The sequence below is a fragment of the Oncorhynchus tshawytscha genome, linkage group LG08, assembly GCF_018296145.1.
Source record: "Oncorhynchus tshawytscha isolate Ot180627B linkage group LG08, Otsh_v2.0, whole genome shotgun sequence".
In the NCBI taxonomy this organism is placed as follows: Eukaryota; Metazoa; Chordata; class Actinopteri; order Salmoniformes; family Salmonidae; genus Oncorhynchus; species Oncorhynchus tshawytscha.
In genome coordinates this window covers 4,155,482-4,171,981 of record NC_056436.1, presented here as the reverse complement: position 1 = coordinate 4,171,981, position 16,500 = coordinate 4,155,482, and the positions used below count along the sequence as shown (strand labels likewise).

At 48.3% G+C, this 16,500-nt stretch overlaps 1 protein-coding gene across 1 annotated transcript in view; it reads right to left on the bottom strand.

Moving 5' to 3' along the window:
- Positions 1-394: 394 nt before the first annotated feature.
- LOC112255830 (papilin-like) overlaps positions 395-16,500 on the bottom strand; it is a 79,153-nt gene continuing 63,047 nt past the window's right edge. Inside the window, 9 exon segments of the mRNA XM_042325094.1 lie at positions 395-1,223; positions 1,563-1,683; positions 5,384-5,459; positions 9,317-9,518; positions 10,685-10,765; positions 10,875-11,025; positions 12,111-12,287; positions 13,050-13,145; positions 13,147-13,255. Coding sequence (XP_042181028.1) covers positions 805-1,223; positions 1,563-1,683; positions 5,384-5,459; positions 9,317-9,518; positions 10,685-10,765; positions 10,875-11,025; positions 12,111-12,287; positions 13,050-13,145; positions 13,147-13,255 — 1,432 coding nt within the window. The 3' untranslated portion in view covers positions 395-804.

The following is a 16,500-nucleotide window of genomic DNA, read 5'->3' as shown; positions in this document are numbered from 1 at the left end:
ACCATTACAATAACAGGGGAGGTTAGCATTTCATATCATAACCCCAGGACATGCTAACCCCTCACCATTACAATAACAGGGGAGGTTATCATTTCATATCATAACCCCAGGACATGCTAACCTCTCACCATTACAATAACAGGGGAGGTTAGCATTTCATATCATAACCCCAGGACATGCTAACCCCTCACCATTACAATAACAGGGGAGGTTAGCATTTCATATCATAACCCCAGGACATGCTAACCCCTCACCATTACAATAACAGGGGAGTTTAGCATTTCATATCATACCCCTACGACATGCTAACCTCTCACCATTACAATAACAGGGGAGGTTAGCATGTCGTAGGGGTATGATATGAAATGCTAACCTCTCACCATTACAAGGGGGAGTTATGATATTTGTGCCTCATAGTCATTGTATCGTTTCAAATCCAAAGTGCTGGAGTACAGAGCCAAAACAACAACAAATGGGCCAATACTTTTAGAGCTCACTGTCATACATCCTGTTAACATGTGTTTGTGTGTGCGTGTGTGTGTGTAAGTCTGTCTTTGGTCCGTGGGATGTTGTTAAGCTTCTTTGTTTCTCACTGGCTCATCTCAGCTTCCTTCTCAGGGTTGAAGCGTCACCTAGCCAGGCGGCTGGCTGTGGGCGGGGCTGTGGGCGGGGCTGTGGGCGGGGCAGCGCGCGGGGCTGTGGGCGGGGCTGTGGGCGGGGCAGCGCGCGGGGCTGTGGGCGGGGCAGGGGGCGGAGGCAGCAGGGGTGGGCATCGCTAGACGCCCCTGGACGGTCCTCGGGTTCTTACCTCGCTGCAGGGTGGGTGTGCAGGACGCCGTAGGGGGCGGGGCGGCGGACATGGACTCTGGCCCGGTGGGCGTGGTCGGCAGCGCTGGTCCCCTGGCGCCCGCCGGTTGAGCCCCTTGAGCTGCCGCGCTGCACCGTCAAGACCTTGCTCATGTCCTGACCTGTTCCCGGCTGACTGGGTTGACTCAGCTGAATCGTCTGGATTGATTGGCTACTGGGTTGGCTCATCTGGTTGACCTGGGCACCGGGGCACGTCCTTTGGCACTCGACAATCGTCAGGAAGTTGTTGTTGTTGCCGTGGCAGCCGCCGTACCAGAAGTGGGAGCACCTGGAGGCGGTGACGTCGTAGAAGTATCGGCCCGTCCAGCCACTGCAGGAGCCGGCCGCCTTGGGCAGAGAACAGGTGGTTCTGGGAACTACAGAGAAACAGGAAGACATGTCACACTTCTCTCCTTTTAGTCCATTAGAACATCAACCAATGAACATAAACAAAAGGTGGTACGAGAAAAGTGTAAAGAATAGGTTTTTCGTGTTTTATACTGTATTAATATAATATCGTATTCAAGGCACACCAATAACGAATTAACAATAACAAGCTAAACCGCTACTGTCTTTCTATCGAGCAGAGATAATACCCCTCTCCCTTCCTCACCGCACCTATTCTCTCTTCCCTTCACCCTCCTCCCGCTCCCCTCCCACTCCTCTCATTCGCTCCCCCCCTCCTCCCATTCCCTCATCCCCCTCCCCTGTCCTACCGTTGTATGGTGGGTTGGGGCAGCCCTCTCCATTGGGACCTGCGGCTACGAACATACGGTCGAAACAGCACCCGTAGGTGGTCAGGCGACACTGGATACTGTTCTCAGCTGGAGGAGGAGCCTTGGAGGAGGAGAGAGGAAGAGAGCGAGACAGTAACAGCCAGTGAGAGAGAGAGAAAGAGGGAGAGAGAGAGAGAGAGAGAGAGAGAGAGAGAGAGAGAGAGAGACAGAGACAGAGACAGAGACAGAGACAGAGACAGAGACAGAGACAGAGACAGAGACAGAGACAGAGAGAGAGACAGAGACAGAGAGAAAGAGAGAAAGAGAGAGAGAGAGAGACAGAGAGACAGAGAGAGAGAGAGAGACAGAGAGACAGAGAGAGAGAGAGACAGAGAGAGAGAGAGAGAGAGAGAGAGAGAGAGAGAGAGAGAGAGAGAGAGAGAGAGACCCCTATCAGATCACAGCAAAATCACAGTCTACTTGAACAGAGCAATACTCAAATCATGAGGCATCAAAGCCAAAGGAACTGAATAATATTAAGAAATACTATAGATGGAAGGAAAGTAGTGTGGATACCTACCAAAAACAATTAGTCAACAACACATTCAATCCCTTTCAGACAACTTCCTGGACAAAACATTTCACTGTAATAGTGAAGGTGTAAACTTGGTAGTAGAAAACCTAAACCGTATATTTGACCTCTCAGCTTCCTAATCAATCTAGAAATGTCAAGCAAATGAACAACAATGACAAATGGTTTGATGAAGAATGCGAAAACCTAAGAAAGAAATTGAGAAACCTATCCAACCAAAAACAGAGACCCAGAAAACATGAGCCTACACTATGGTGAATCACTAAAACAATACAGAAATATACAATACGGAAAAAGAAGGAACAGCACATCAGAAATCAGCTCAATGTAACTGAAGAATCCATAGAATAGAACCACTTCTGGGACAATTGAAACACACTAAACTAGAGGTCAACTAGAGGTCAACTGAATATGATTTTTTTAGTGGCGATACCGACAATCGGAGGACCAAAAAAAGCCAATACCGATTACATCGGACGATTTTTATATGTACAGTTGAAGTCTGAAGATTACATATGCTTGGGTTGGAGTCATTAAAACTCGTTTTTCAACCACTCTACAAATGTCTTGACAAGTCGGTTAGCACATCTACTTTGTGCATGAAAAATCCTACAATGTGATTTTCTGGATTTTTTTTCTCATTTTGTCTGTCATAGTTGAAGTGTACCTATGATGCTACCTGTCCCAGACCTGCTGTTTTCAACTCTCTAGAGACAGCAGGAGCGGTAGAGATACTCTCAAAGATTGGCTATAAAAGCCAACTGACATTTAGTCCTGTGGTGCTGACCTGTTGCACCCTTGACAACCACTGTGATTATTATTATTTGACCATGCTGGTCATCTATGAACATTTGAACATCTTGGCCATGTTCTGTTATAATCTCCACAAGCACAGCCAGAAGAGGACTGGCCACCCCTCATAGCCTGGTTCTTCCTAGGTTTTGGCCTTTCTAGGGAGTTTTTCCTAGCCACCGTGCTTCTACCCCTGCATTGCTTGCTGTTTGGGGGTTTTAGGTTGGAATTCTGTACAGCACTTTGAGATATCAGCTCATGTAAGAAGGGCTATATAAATACATTTGATATTGATTTTAAGAAAGGCATTGATGTTTATGGTTAGGTGCATTCGTGCAACGATTGTGCTTTTTTTGCGAGTGCACTTTTGTTCAATCGTTTGGCAAAGCTTTAAATCATCCCCCGTTTGGCGAAGCTGTGATTCAATAATAAATTAACAGGCACCGCATTGATTATATGCAACGCAGGACAAGCTAGTTAAACTAGTAATATCATCAACCATGTGTAGTTAACTAGTGATTATGTAAAGATTGATTGTTTTTTTATAAGATAAGTTTAATGCTAGTTAGCAACTTACCTTGGATATGGAAAGAGGGGGAACATAAGGTTTTGATAGAGAGAGAGAGAGAGAGAGAGAGACAAACAAGGTTTTGATAGAGAGAGCGAGAGAGAGAGACATAAGGTTTTGATAGAGAGAGAGAGAGAGAGAGAGAGAGAGAGAGAGGGACATAAGGTTTTGATAGAGAGAGAGAGAGAGAGAGAGAGAGAGAGGGACATAAGGTTTTGATAGAGAGAAAGAGAGAGAGAGAGAGAGAGAGGGGGACATACGGTTTTGATAGAGAGAGAGAGCGAGAGAAAGAGGGGGACATGAGGTTTTGATAGAGAGAGAGAGAGAGACATGAGGTTTTGATAGAGATGGGTTATAGCATTGAGAGGGGCTCAGGGAGGAGGTTATAGGATAGAGAGGGGCTCAGAGAGGAGGTTATAGGATAGAGAGGGGCTCAGAGAGGAGGTTATAGGATAGAGAGGGGCTCAGAGAGGAGGTTATAGGATAGAGAGGGGCTCAGAGAGGAGGTTATATGATAGAGAGGGGCTCAGAGAGGAGGTTATAGGATAGAGAGGGGCTCAGAGAGGAGGTTATAGGATAGAGAGGGGCTCAGAGAGGAGGTTATAGGATAGCGAGGGGCTCAGAGAGGAGGTTATAGGATAGAGAGGGGCTCAGAGAGGAGGTTATAGGATAGAGAGGGGCTCAGAGAGGAGGTTATAGGATAGAGAGGGGCTCAGAGAGGAGGTTATAGGATAGAGAGGGGCTCAGAGAGGAGGTTATATGATAGAGAGGGGCTCAGAGAGGAGGTTATAGGATAGAGAGGGGCTCAGAGAGGAGGTTATAGGATAGAGAGGGGCTCAGAGAGGAGGTTATAGGATAGAGAGGGGCTCAGAGAGGAGGTTATAGGATAGAGAGGGGCTCAGAGAGGAGGTGATAGGATAGAGAGGGGCTCAGAGAGGAGGTTATAGGATAGAGAGGGGCTCAGAGAGGAGGTTATAGGATAGCGAGGGCTCAGAGAGGAGGTTATAGGATAGAGAGGGGCTCAGAGAGGAGGTTATAGGATAGAGAGGGGCTCAGAGAGGAGGTTATAGGATAGAGAGGGGCTCAGAGAGGAGGTTATAGGATAGAGAGGGGCTCAGAGAGGAGGTTATAGGATAGAGAGGGGCTCAGAGAGGAGGTTATAGGATAGAGAGGGGCTCAGAGAGGAGGTTATAGGATAGAGAGGGGCTCAGAGAGGAGGTTATAGGATAGAGAGGGGCTCAGAGAGGAGGTTATATGATAGAGAGGGGCTCAGAGAGGAGGTTATAGGATAGAGAGGGCCTCAGAGAGGAGGTTATAGGATAGAGAGGGGCTCAGAGAGGAGGTTATAGGATAGAGAGGGGCTCAGAGAGGAGGTTATAGGATAGAGAGGGGCTCAGAGAGGAGGTTATATGATAGAGAGGGGCTCAGAGAGGAGGTTATAGGATAGAGAGGGGCTCAGAGAGGAGGTTATAGGATAGCGAGGGGCTCAGAGAGGAGGTTATAGGATAGAGAGGGGCTCAGAGAGGAGGTTATAGGATAGAGAGGGGCTCAGAGAGGAGGTTATAGGATAGAGAGGGGCTCAGAGAGGAGGTTATAGGATAGAGAGGGGCTCAGAGAGGAGGTTATAGGATAGAGAGGGGCTCAGAGAGGAGGTTATAGGATAGAGAGGGGCTCAGAGAGGAGGTTATAGGATAGAGAGGGGCTCAGAGAGGAGGTTATAGGATAGAGAGGGGCTCAGAGAGGAGGTTATAGGATAGAGAGGGGCTCAGAGAGGAGGTTATAGGATAGAGAGGGGCTCAGAGAGGAGGTTATAGGATAGAGAGGGGCTCAGAGAGGAGGTTATAGGATAGAGGAAGTACAGGTCCTTACTTGAGGAACATATTCCAGACAGTCTTCCCTGTTGGGCCTCTGTGATACAGTCACACCATCCCTGCAACATCCATACCTGGGGGATTTAGTCAGACAGACAAACAGAGAGGGATGGATTTAGTCAGACAGACAGACAGAGAGGGAGGGATTTAGTCAGACAGACAAACAGAGAGGGATGGATTTAGTCAGACAGACAGAGAGGGGGGGAGGGATTTAGTCAGACAGACAGAGGGGAGGGATTTAGTCAGACAGACAGACAGACAAACAGACAGAGAGAGAGAGGGGGGGGGATTTAGTCAGACAGTCAGAGAGGGGGAGGGATTTAGTCAGACAGAGAGGGATTTAGTCAAACAGAGAGGGATTTAGTAAGACAGAGAGGGATTTAGTCAGACAGACAGAGGGGGAGGGATTTAGTCAGACAGAGGGGGATTTAGTCAGACAGAGAGGGATTTAGTCAGACAGACAGAGGGGGAGGGATTTAGTCAGACAGTCAGAGGGGGGGATTTAGTCAGACAGTCAGAGAGGGAGGGATTTTGTCAGACAGTCAGAGGGAAGGAGGGATTTAGTCAGACAGACAGAGAGGGAGGGATTTAGTCAGACAGACAGAGAGGGAGGGATTTAGTCAGACAGACAGACAAACAGAGAGGGAGGGATTTAGTCAGACAGACAGACAGAGAGGGAGGGATTTAGTCAGACAGACAGAGGGGGAGGGATTTAGTCAGACAGAGAGGGATTTAGTCAGACAGAGAGGGATTTAGTAAGACAGAGAGGGATTTAGTCAGACAGACAGAGGGGGAGGGATTTAGTCAGACAGACAGAGGGGGAGGGATTTAGTCAGACAGACAGACAGAGAGGGAGGGATTTAGTCAGACAGACAAACAGAGAGGGATGGATTTAGTCAGACAGACAGAGAGGGGGGATTTAGTCAGACAGACAGACAGACAGAGAGAGGGGGGGATTTAGTCAGACAGTCAGAGAGGGAGGGATTTAGCCAGACAGTCAGAGAGGGAGGGATTTAGTCAGACAGACAGAGAGGGGGGATTTAGTCAGACAGATAGAGGGGGGGATTTAGTCAGACAGAGAGGGATTTAGTCAGACAGAGAGGGATTTAGTAAGACAGCGAGGCATTTAGTCAGACAGACAGAGGGGGAGGGATTTAGTCAGACAGACAGACAGACAGACAGAGAGGGAGGGATTTAGTCAGACAGACAAAGGGGGAGGGATTTAGTCAGACAGAGGGGATTTAGTCAGACAAAGAGGGATTTAGTCAGACAGACAGAGCGGGAGGGATTTAGTCAGACAGACAGAGAGGGGGGAATTAGTCATACAGAGAGGGATTTAGTCAGACAGACAGAGAGGGAGGGATTTAGTCAGACAGTCAGAGAGGGGGGATTTAGTCAGACAGTCAGAGAGGGAGGGATTTAGTCAGACAGACAGAGAGGGGGATTTAGTCAGACAGACAGAGGGGAGGGATTTAGTCAGACAGAGAGGGATTTAGTAAGACAGAGAGGGATTTAGTCAGACAGACAGAGGGGGAGGGATTTAGTCAGACAGACAGACAGACAGACAGGGAGGGATTTAGTCAGACAGACAGAGGGGGAGGGATTTAGTCAGACAGAGAGGGATTTAGTCAGACAGAGAGGGATTTAGTCAGACAGACAGAGCGGGAGGGATTTAGTCAGACAGGCAGAGAGGGATTTAGTCAGACAGACAGAGAGGGGGGATTTAGTCAGACAGCAGAGAGAGGGGGATTTAGTCAGACAGTCAGAGGGGGAGGGATTTAGTCAGACAGAGGGGATGGATTTAGTCAGACAGAGAGGGATTTAGTCAGACAGACGGAGGGGAGGGATTTAGTCAGACAGAGAGGGATTTAGTCAGACAGAGAGGGATTTAGTCAGACAGTCAGAGAGGGGGATTTAGTCAGACAGTCAGAGAGGGAGGGATTTAGTCAGACAGACAGAGAGGGGGGATTTAGTCAGACAGACAGAGGGGGAGGGATTTAGTCAGACAGAGAGGGATTTAGTAAGACAGAGAGGGATTTAGTCAGACAGACAGAGGGGGAGGGATTTAGTCAGACATACAGACAGACAGACAGGGAGGGATTTAGTCAGACAGACAGAGGGGGAGGGATTTAGTCAGACAGAGAGGGATTTAGTCAGACAGAGAGGGATTTAGTCAGACAGACAGAGCGGGAGGGATTTAGTCAGACAGGCAGAGAGGGATTTAGTCAGACAGACAGAGAGGGGGATTTAGTCAGACAGCGAGAGAGGGGGATTTAGTCAGACAGTCAGAGGGGGAGGGATTTAGTCAGACAGAGGGGGATGGATTTAGTCAGACAGAGAGGGATTTAGTCAGACAGACGGAGGGGGAGGGATTTAGTCAGACAGAGAGGGATTTAGTCAGACAGAGAGGGATTTAGTCAGACAGTCAGATAGGGGGATTTAGTCAGACAGTCAGAGAGGGAGGGATTTAGTCAGACAGACAGAGAGGGGGGATTTAGTCAGACAGACAGAGGGGGAGGGATTTAGTCAGACAGAGAGGGATTTAGTAAGACAGAGAGGGATTTAGTCAGACAGACAGAGGGGGAGGGATTTAGTCAGACAGACAGACAGACAGGGAGGGATTTAGTCAGACAGACAGAGGGGGAGGGATTTAGTCAGACAGAGAGGGATTTAGTCAGACAGAGAGGGATTTAGTCAGACAGACAGAGCGGGAGGGATTTAGTCAGACAGGCAGAGAGGGATTTAGTCAGACAGACAGAGAGGGGGGATTTAGTCAGACAGCGAGAGAGGGGGATTTAGTCAGACAGTCAGAGGGGGAGGGATTTAGTCAGACAGAGGGGGATGGATTTAGTCAGACAGAGAGGGATTTAGTCAGACAGACGGAGGGGGAGGGATTTAGTCAGACAGAGAGGGATTTAGTCAGACAGAGAGGGATTTAGTCAGACAGAGAGGGATTGATTGAGTCAGACAGAGAGGGATTTAGTCAGACAGACAGAGAGGAAGGGATTTATTCAGACAGACAGACAGAGAGGGGGATTTAGTCAGACAGACAGATAGGGAGGGATTTAGTCAGACAGACAGACAGACAGACAGAGAGGGAGGGATTAAGTCAGACAGACAGAGAGGAAGGGATTTAGTCAGACAGACAGACAGAGAGGGGGAATTTAGTCAGACAGACAGAGAGGGAGGTATTTAGTCAGAGAGAGAGGGAGGGATTTAGTCAGACAGACAGAGAGGGAGGGATTTAGTCATACAGTCAGAGAGGGAGGGATTTAGTCAGACATACAGAGAGGGAGGTATTTAGTCAGACAGTCAGAGAGGGAGGGATTTAGTCAGACAGACAGAGAGGGTGGGATTTAGTCAGACAGACAGAGAGGGAGGGATTTAGTCAGACAGACAGAGAGGGAGGGATTAAGTCAGACAGACAGAGAGGTGGGGATTTAGTCAGACAGACAGAGGGGGGGGATTTAGTCAGACAGAGAGGGATTTAGTCAGACAGAGAGGGGGATTTAGTCAGACAGACAGAGAGGGAGGTATTTAGTCAGAGAGAGAGGGAGGGATTAAGTCAGACAGACAGAGATGTGGGGATTTAGTCAGACAGACAGAGGGGGGATTTAGTCAGACAGAGAGGGATTTAGTCAGTCAGAGAGGGAGGGATTTAGTCAGACAGACAGAAAGGGAGGTATTTAGTCAGACAGTCAGAGAGGGAGGGATTTAGTCAGTCAGAGAGGGAGGGATTTAGTCAGACAGACAGAGGGGGGATTTAGTCAGACAGACAGACAGGGAGAGAGACAGAGAGAGAGAGGGAGGGAGAGTTTGAGCAGAGAACCATGCCCACGCCCATGTTGACCAAAATGTATGTAGGCTTGTACGGTAGACCCCATTCTAGACCCCAGAGCTGTGTGTGTGCGTGTGCGTGTGTGTGGTCTACCTGGTGGTTGTGCAGAAAGCCTGCTCGGGGCGTGGAGCCCAGCGGGACACCTGTGGGCAGCCTAGACCCCCTGCCCCCCCAGCTGCCGTGGCGCCATCTGGGCAGCAGCCGTAGTAGGACTGGCTACAGTGTTGGGCCGGCCCGAAGCCGTGAGGGTGGTACACTGTGCTGGTCTGGGGGTCAACACTGTCTGGTCTGTGGACTGACAAAAACATTAGATTACATGGGGACCTTGGTGAGAGTGGGAGAAGGAAGAACAGTCAATAGAAGGAGAACTGCTGTCAGGGAGTACAGCTCACACAGGGGTCAGGGGTCAGGGGTTAGGGGTCAGGGTAGAACACACCAATGGAAGGAGAGCTGCTGTCAGGGAGTACAGCTCACACAGGGATCAGAGGTCAGGGGTCAGGGTAGAACACACCAATGGAAGGAGAGCTGCTGTCAGAGAATACAGCTCACACAGGGATCAGAGGTCAGGGGTCAGGGTAGAACACACCAATGGAAGGAGAGCTGCTGTCAGAGAATACAGCTCACACAGGGGTCAGAGGTCAGGGGCCAGGGGTCAGGGTAGAACATGTCAATGGAAGGAGAGCTGCTGTCAGAGTTAAACATCAGTCTTGTCAGAGAGTACAGCTCACATAGGGGTCAGGGGGCAGAGGTCAGGGCAGAAAGAGACTGGATTACAGTAATGACTACTGTTAGTAGAACCACAGTGAGAGAACACACAGCATGGACAAACTATCAACAACACAGCAACATGATGACAGATCACACAGAGAACTAGTCACATAGAGAACACACAGCAGAGAGATATCACACAGTCCAGACCGGCGCTCACTCACACATATTTGAATCAGACCGACAAAGCCCACGGACCCCCGAAAACTTGTCCGTCACAACAGGATAATTAGTGGGGGCAGTGAGAAGATGGACAGATGGTGAGTAGAAGTAGATTATATTGAAGATTAGGTGAGAAGGGGAGAGAGGAGAAGTGAGACTGGAACACAACCCACACACTGTGATGTGTTCAGCTACGATGCTTTTTGGTGACAGAACTGGTTAAAGGAATGAATGGATGAATTAAAAACAGAGTATCTGTGATATCAGGAGATACCTGGATGAAAGTCAAGGACAAGTGGACTTGGACAGATAGATGAAAGGACAAGGACAAGTTGACTTGGACAGATAGACAGATGGATGAAAGTCAAGGACAAGTGGACTTGGACAGATGGATGAAAGGACAAGGACAAGTTGACTTGGACAGATAGACAGATGGATGAAAGAACAAGGACAAGTTGACTTGGACAGATAGACAGATGAATGAAAGGACAAGGACAAGATGACAGAAGGACGAAAGAATGAGTCAGCTACCTGTGGCGTGGTCTGGCATGTAGGGAGTGAAACCATACTGTGTGTTGTCATGTCCTCTGGGATCCTGCATACTGGGGGTCGCTGGACAGAGAGATGGAGACAGGCATAAATATATAGCCAGCTATAGTAGACTGGGGGTCACTGGACAGAGAGATGGAGACACACACACAGAGAGACAGCATGTTTTCACCTTGTGGGTGGTAGCAGGGCTGTGTGTTGCAGGTCTCCAATGTGAGGGGTTTGGGGACATAGTTACAACGTTCCACTGGGTACAGGTTCCTCTCTCTGTCAGAACACATCACCTGGCGCTCACGCAGACCTGACTCACAGCTCTTAGAGCACTGGAGACGGGAGAGGAGGAGAGGAGAGGAGGAGAGGAGGGGGAGGAGGAGAGGAGACGGAAGAGGAGGAGAGGAGAGGAGGAGAGGAGGAGGAGAGAGGAGGAGGAGAGTAGGAGAGGAGACAGGAGAGGAGGAGAGGAGAGGAGACGGGAGAGGAGGAGAGGAGAGGAGGAGGAGAGAGGAGGAGGAGAGTAGGAGAGGAGACGGGAGAGGAGCCGAGGAGAGGAGACGGGAGAGGGGGAGAGGAGAGGAGGAGGGGAGGAGGAGAGGAGAGGAGATTTGGAGAGGAGGAGAGGAGAGGAGGGGAGGAGGAGAGGAGAGGAGACGGGAGAGGAGGAGGAGGAGAGGAGGAGAGGAGAGGAGAGGAGAGGAGAGGAGAGGAGAGGAGGAGGGGGAGGAGGAGAGGAGACAGGAGAGGAGGAGGAGAGGAGAGGAGAAGAGGAGAGGAGGAGGGGAGGAGGAGAGGAGACGGGAGAGGAGGAGAGGAGAGGAGGAGGGGAGGAGGAGGAGAGTAGGAGAGGAGACGGGAGAGGAGCGAGGAGAGGAGATGGGAGAGGGGGAGAGGAGAGGAGGAGGGGAGGAGGAGAGGAGAGGAGATTTGGAGAGGAGGAGAGGAGAGGAGGGGAGGAGGAGAGAGACGGGAGAGGAGGAGGAGGAGAGGAGGAGAGAGGAGAGGAGGAGGAGGGAGACAGGAGAGGAGGAGGAGAGAGGAGAGGAGAAGAGGAGAGGAGGAGGGGAGGAGGAGAGGAGACGGGAGAGGAGGAGAGGAGAGGAGGAGGGGAGGAGGAGAGGGCAGGATAAGGGGAGAAGAGGAGGAGAGGTGGAGGAGAGGAGGAGATGGTAGGAGAAGGAGAGGAGGAGAAGAGGGGAGGAGGAGGATGGGAAGTGGGTAGGAGGGTAGGAAGAGGGGAGGAGGAGGGGAAGAGGGTAGCAGGGTAGGAGGAGGGCAGGAGGGGAAGAGAGGAGGAGAGGAATGATGTGAGTGTTTAAGCATGTGTGTATGTATGTGTGTGTCTGAGCTTGAGTGTGTGTTAACTGTGTGTGTATGTGTTTGTAACGTCTGTCTGTCAGTCTGTGCCACTCACCAGTCCCCAGTCTCCAACGTGCCAGCTGACAGCCAGTAGGCATGCGGGCATGGAGCAGGGCTGGGCAGCTACAGGGCGGAGTGAGGCGGAGCAGGAGGTGTCTGCTAGCTGGACTGATGCTTCTCCTACACACATCACCTCTCTGGACTGATCCCCTGTCCCACATGTTACTGAACACTGCAGAGTAACACACCACAATTAGACTGAACCCGGCAGAGAACCAGTCAGACTGAACCCGGCAAAGAACCAGTCAGACTGAACACGGCAGAGAACCAGTCAGACTGAACCCGGCAGAGAACCAGTCAGACTGAACACGGCAGAGAACCCGTCAGACTGAACACGGCAGAGAACCAGTCAGACTGAACACGGCAGAGAACCCGTCAGACTGAACACGGCTGAGAACCAGTCAGACTGAACACTGCTCCGATTTTTTATCACTAAAAAATGGGACTAGTAGGGTTGGGGTAAATTCCACTTCAATGCTGTCAATTCAGGTAAATTGACTGAATTAAATTGGATTGGATTGGATTAGATTAGATTGGATTGGATTAGATTGGATCAGATTAAATTGGATTGGATTCGATTGGATTAGATCAGATTAAATTGGATTGGATTAGATTAAATTGGATTAGATTGGATTAAATTAGATTGGATCAGATTAAATTGGATTAGATTAATTGGATTAGATTCAATTAGATTGGATTAGATTGGATTGGATTAAATTGGATTAGATTGGATTCAATTGGATTTGAGTCATTAATTATTGTCTGTTCTTCAAATAAATGGATGTGCTTTATGTACAGAACATTCAAAGAGAGACAAACAAACAATTCACCAATACGATAGTTGAAGGAATTCACTCCAACCATGGTGACAATCTACGTATGACTCTCTCATTAGTCAACCCCCATCGCTCTGCTGCTCAGCTTCAGTACCTACCAAGCTCCAGCCAGAGGCCCTCCAGGAGGCACACCGCTGCATGCTGCAGGTCTGCAGGGTGGGCGGGGCTGGAGTGTAGGCTGCACAGACGCCGTCCCTCCACCACGCGGGGCCCCGATGCATCATGGGAGACACACTGCACGCTGCGCACCTGGGAACCACCGCCGCACGACACTGAGCATGCGTTCCACTCACCTGTTGTCCAGCTAACAGGAAGTAAAGAGAGACAGGAGTTAACGTTTTGATGTTACTTAGCCCTGAGACACGGCTGTAAACTCCTATGGCAGGGAGTCAAACTCAGTTCATGGAGGGCCAAGTGTCACCTGGTTGTCTAGGTCTTCATTAATGAGTTAGGACCTCCCCCTCACCTGGTTGTCTAGGTCTTCATTAATGAGTTAGGAACTCCCCTCACCTGCTTGTCTAGGTCTTCATTAATGAGTTAGGACCTCCTCTCACCTGGTTGTCTGGGTCTTCATTAATGAGTTAGGAACTCCCCTCACCTGGTTGTCTAGGTCTTCATTGGACACAAATGGAAAGGATAAAACTACCAGCAGGCACTCGGCCTTCCAGAAAGTGAGTTTGACAGCCCTGTCCAATGGCGTGTCTCTGAGTGTACAAACATGTCTGAGGGTTAGAAGCTATTCTATTCCTGGTCAGACTCAGTACTGTAGCCACAAACCTCTCCACCTGCAGCTACCCACACCACAGCCCCAGGCCCCCTCCACCCACAGCTACCCATACCACAGCCCCAGGCCCCCTCCATCCACAGCTACCCACACCACAACCCCAGGCCCCTCCACCCATAGCTACCCACACCACAACCCCAGGCCCCTCCACCTGCAGCTACCAACACCACAACCCCAGGCTCCCTCCACCCATAGCTACCCACACCACAACCCCAGGCCCCCTCCACCCATAGCTACCCACACCACAACCCCAGGCCCCCTCCACCCGCAGCTACCCACACCACAGTCATAAGCTGATGCTACAAACCTCAAAGCAAGCAACTAATCAGGAGGGCTATTCCAGGTTACTACCCCTCACTGGTTAGGCTAGACTTTAACACACTAAAGTCAACAAGCAGTGCTGAATACACATAAAACAGACAGTTAGCTGACAGAGGTTTCCTGTGATCATATACATACACATAGCAACAGATTGCAACATAGTGCCCCTAGACACTGGTACTCTACTGAGTTAATACTAATATATACACACTACTGCTCTACTGAGTTAATACTAATATATACACACTAGTACTCTACTGGGGTAAATACTGATATATACACACTAGTCCTCTACTGGGGGTCAATACTGATATTTACACACTAGTGCTCTACTGGGGTCTATACTGATATATACACACTAGTACTCTACTGGGGTTAATACTGATATATACACACTAGTACTCTACTGGTGTCTATACTGATATATACACACTAGTACTCTACTGGGGTTAATACTGATATATACACACTAGTACTCTACTGGTGTCTATACTGATATATACACACTAGTACTCTACTGAGTTAATACTGATATATACACAACTACAGTACCTTCGGAAAGTATTCATACCCCTTGACTTTTTACAAATGTTCTTGTATTACAGCCTAAAATCTAAATAGATTTCTCACCTGTCTATAGACAATACCCCATAATCATTTACATAAGTATTCACAGCCCTGAGACAATACATGTTGGAAATCACCTGGCAGTGATTACAGCTGTGAGTCTTTCTGGGTCAGTCTCTAAGAGCTGTGAGTCTTTCTGGGTAAGTCTCTAAGAGCTGTGAGTCTTTCTGGGTAAGTCTCTAAGAGCTGTGAGTCTTTCTGGGTAAGTCTCTAAGAACTGTGAGTCTTTCTGGGTAAGTCTCTAAGAACTGTGAGTCTTTCTGGGTAAGTCTCTAAGAACGGTGAGTCTTTCTGGGTAAGTCTCTAAGAGCTGTGAGTCTTTCTGGGTAAGTCTCTAAGAGCTGTGAGTCTTTCTGGGTAAGTCTCTAAGAGCTTTTCACACCTGGCTTGTACAATATTTGCACATTATTATTTTGTAAAAGCTCTGTCAAGTTGGTTGGTTACACAGCCATTTTCAAGTCTTGCCATAGATTTTCAAGTCCAAACGGTAACTAGGCCACTCGGGAACATTCCATTCAGTGTATATTTGACCTTGTGCTCTAGGTTATTGTCCTCCTGAAATGTGTCTCCCAGTTTCTGTTGGAAAGCAGACTGATCTAGAAGAAAAAGAAACGCACACCTATTTAGGCGAGGTGCTGGCTAGCGGAGTAGAAAAGTTGAAAATAAAAGAGAGTCGCACCATCTAGGAGCTCAGATGCAAAAATGTAATTACCAACGTTTCGACAGCCAAGCTGTCTTCATCGGGGTATAAAGCAGACTGAGCCAGGTTTTCCTCTAGACCTATACCTGTGCTTAACTCTATTCCATGTATTTTTATCCTAAAAAACCTCCCCAGTCCTTAACAATAACAAGCATACCCATAACATGATGCAGACACCACCATGCTTGAAAATATGAAAAGTGGAACTCAGTGATGTGTTGGATTTGCCCCAAACATAACATTTTGTATTCAGAACTTAAAATGAATTTCTTGTCCACATTTTTTTCAGTTTAACTTTAGTGCCTTGTTGCAAACAGGATGCATGTTTTGGAATATTTTGTATCTGTACAGGCTTCCTTCTTTTCACTCAGTCAATTAGGTTAATATTGTGGAGTAACTACAATGTTGTTGATCCATCCTCAGAGTCTCCTATCACCGCCATTAAACTCTGTGACTGTTTTAAAGTCATCATTGGCCTCATGTTGAAATCCCTGAGCAGTTTCCTTCCTCTCCGGCAACTGAGTTAGAAAGGACACCTGTATCTTTGTAGTGACTGGATGTATTGATACACCATCCAAAGTGTAATTAATAACTTCCTCGTGCTCAAAGGGATATTCAATGTCTGCTTTTTTATTTTTACCCATCTACCAATAGGTGCCCTTCTTTGCGAGGCATTGGAAAACCTCCCTGGTCTTTGTGGTGGAAAGTCACTGCTCGACTGAGGGACCTTACAGATAATTGTATGTGTGGGATACAGAGATGAGGTAGTCATTAAAAAATCATGATAAACACTATTATTGCACACAGAGTGAGTCCATGGAACTTATTATGTGACTTGTTGAGCACATTTTTACATAGTTAGTCCATGTGACTTGTTAAGCAAATATTTCCTACTGAACTTATTTAGGCTTGCCATAACAAAGGGGTTGAATATTTATTGACTCAAGACATTTCAGCTTTTCGTTTTGAATTATTTTGTAAACATTTCTAAAAACCTAACTCAACTTTGACATTATGGGGTATTGTGTTTAGGCCAGTGACACAAACTCTCAAATTAATCCATTTAAATTCAGAATGTAACAACAAAATATGGAATATGAAAAAATGAACACTTTCT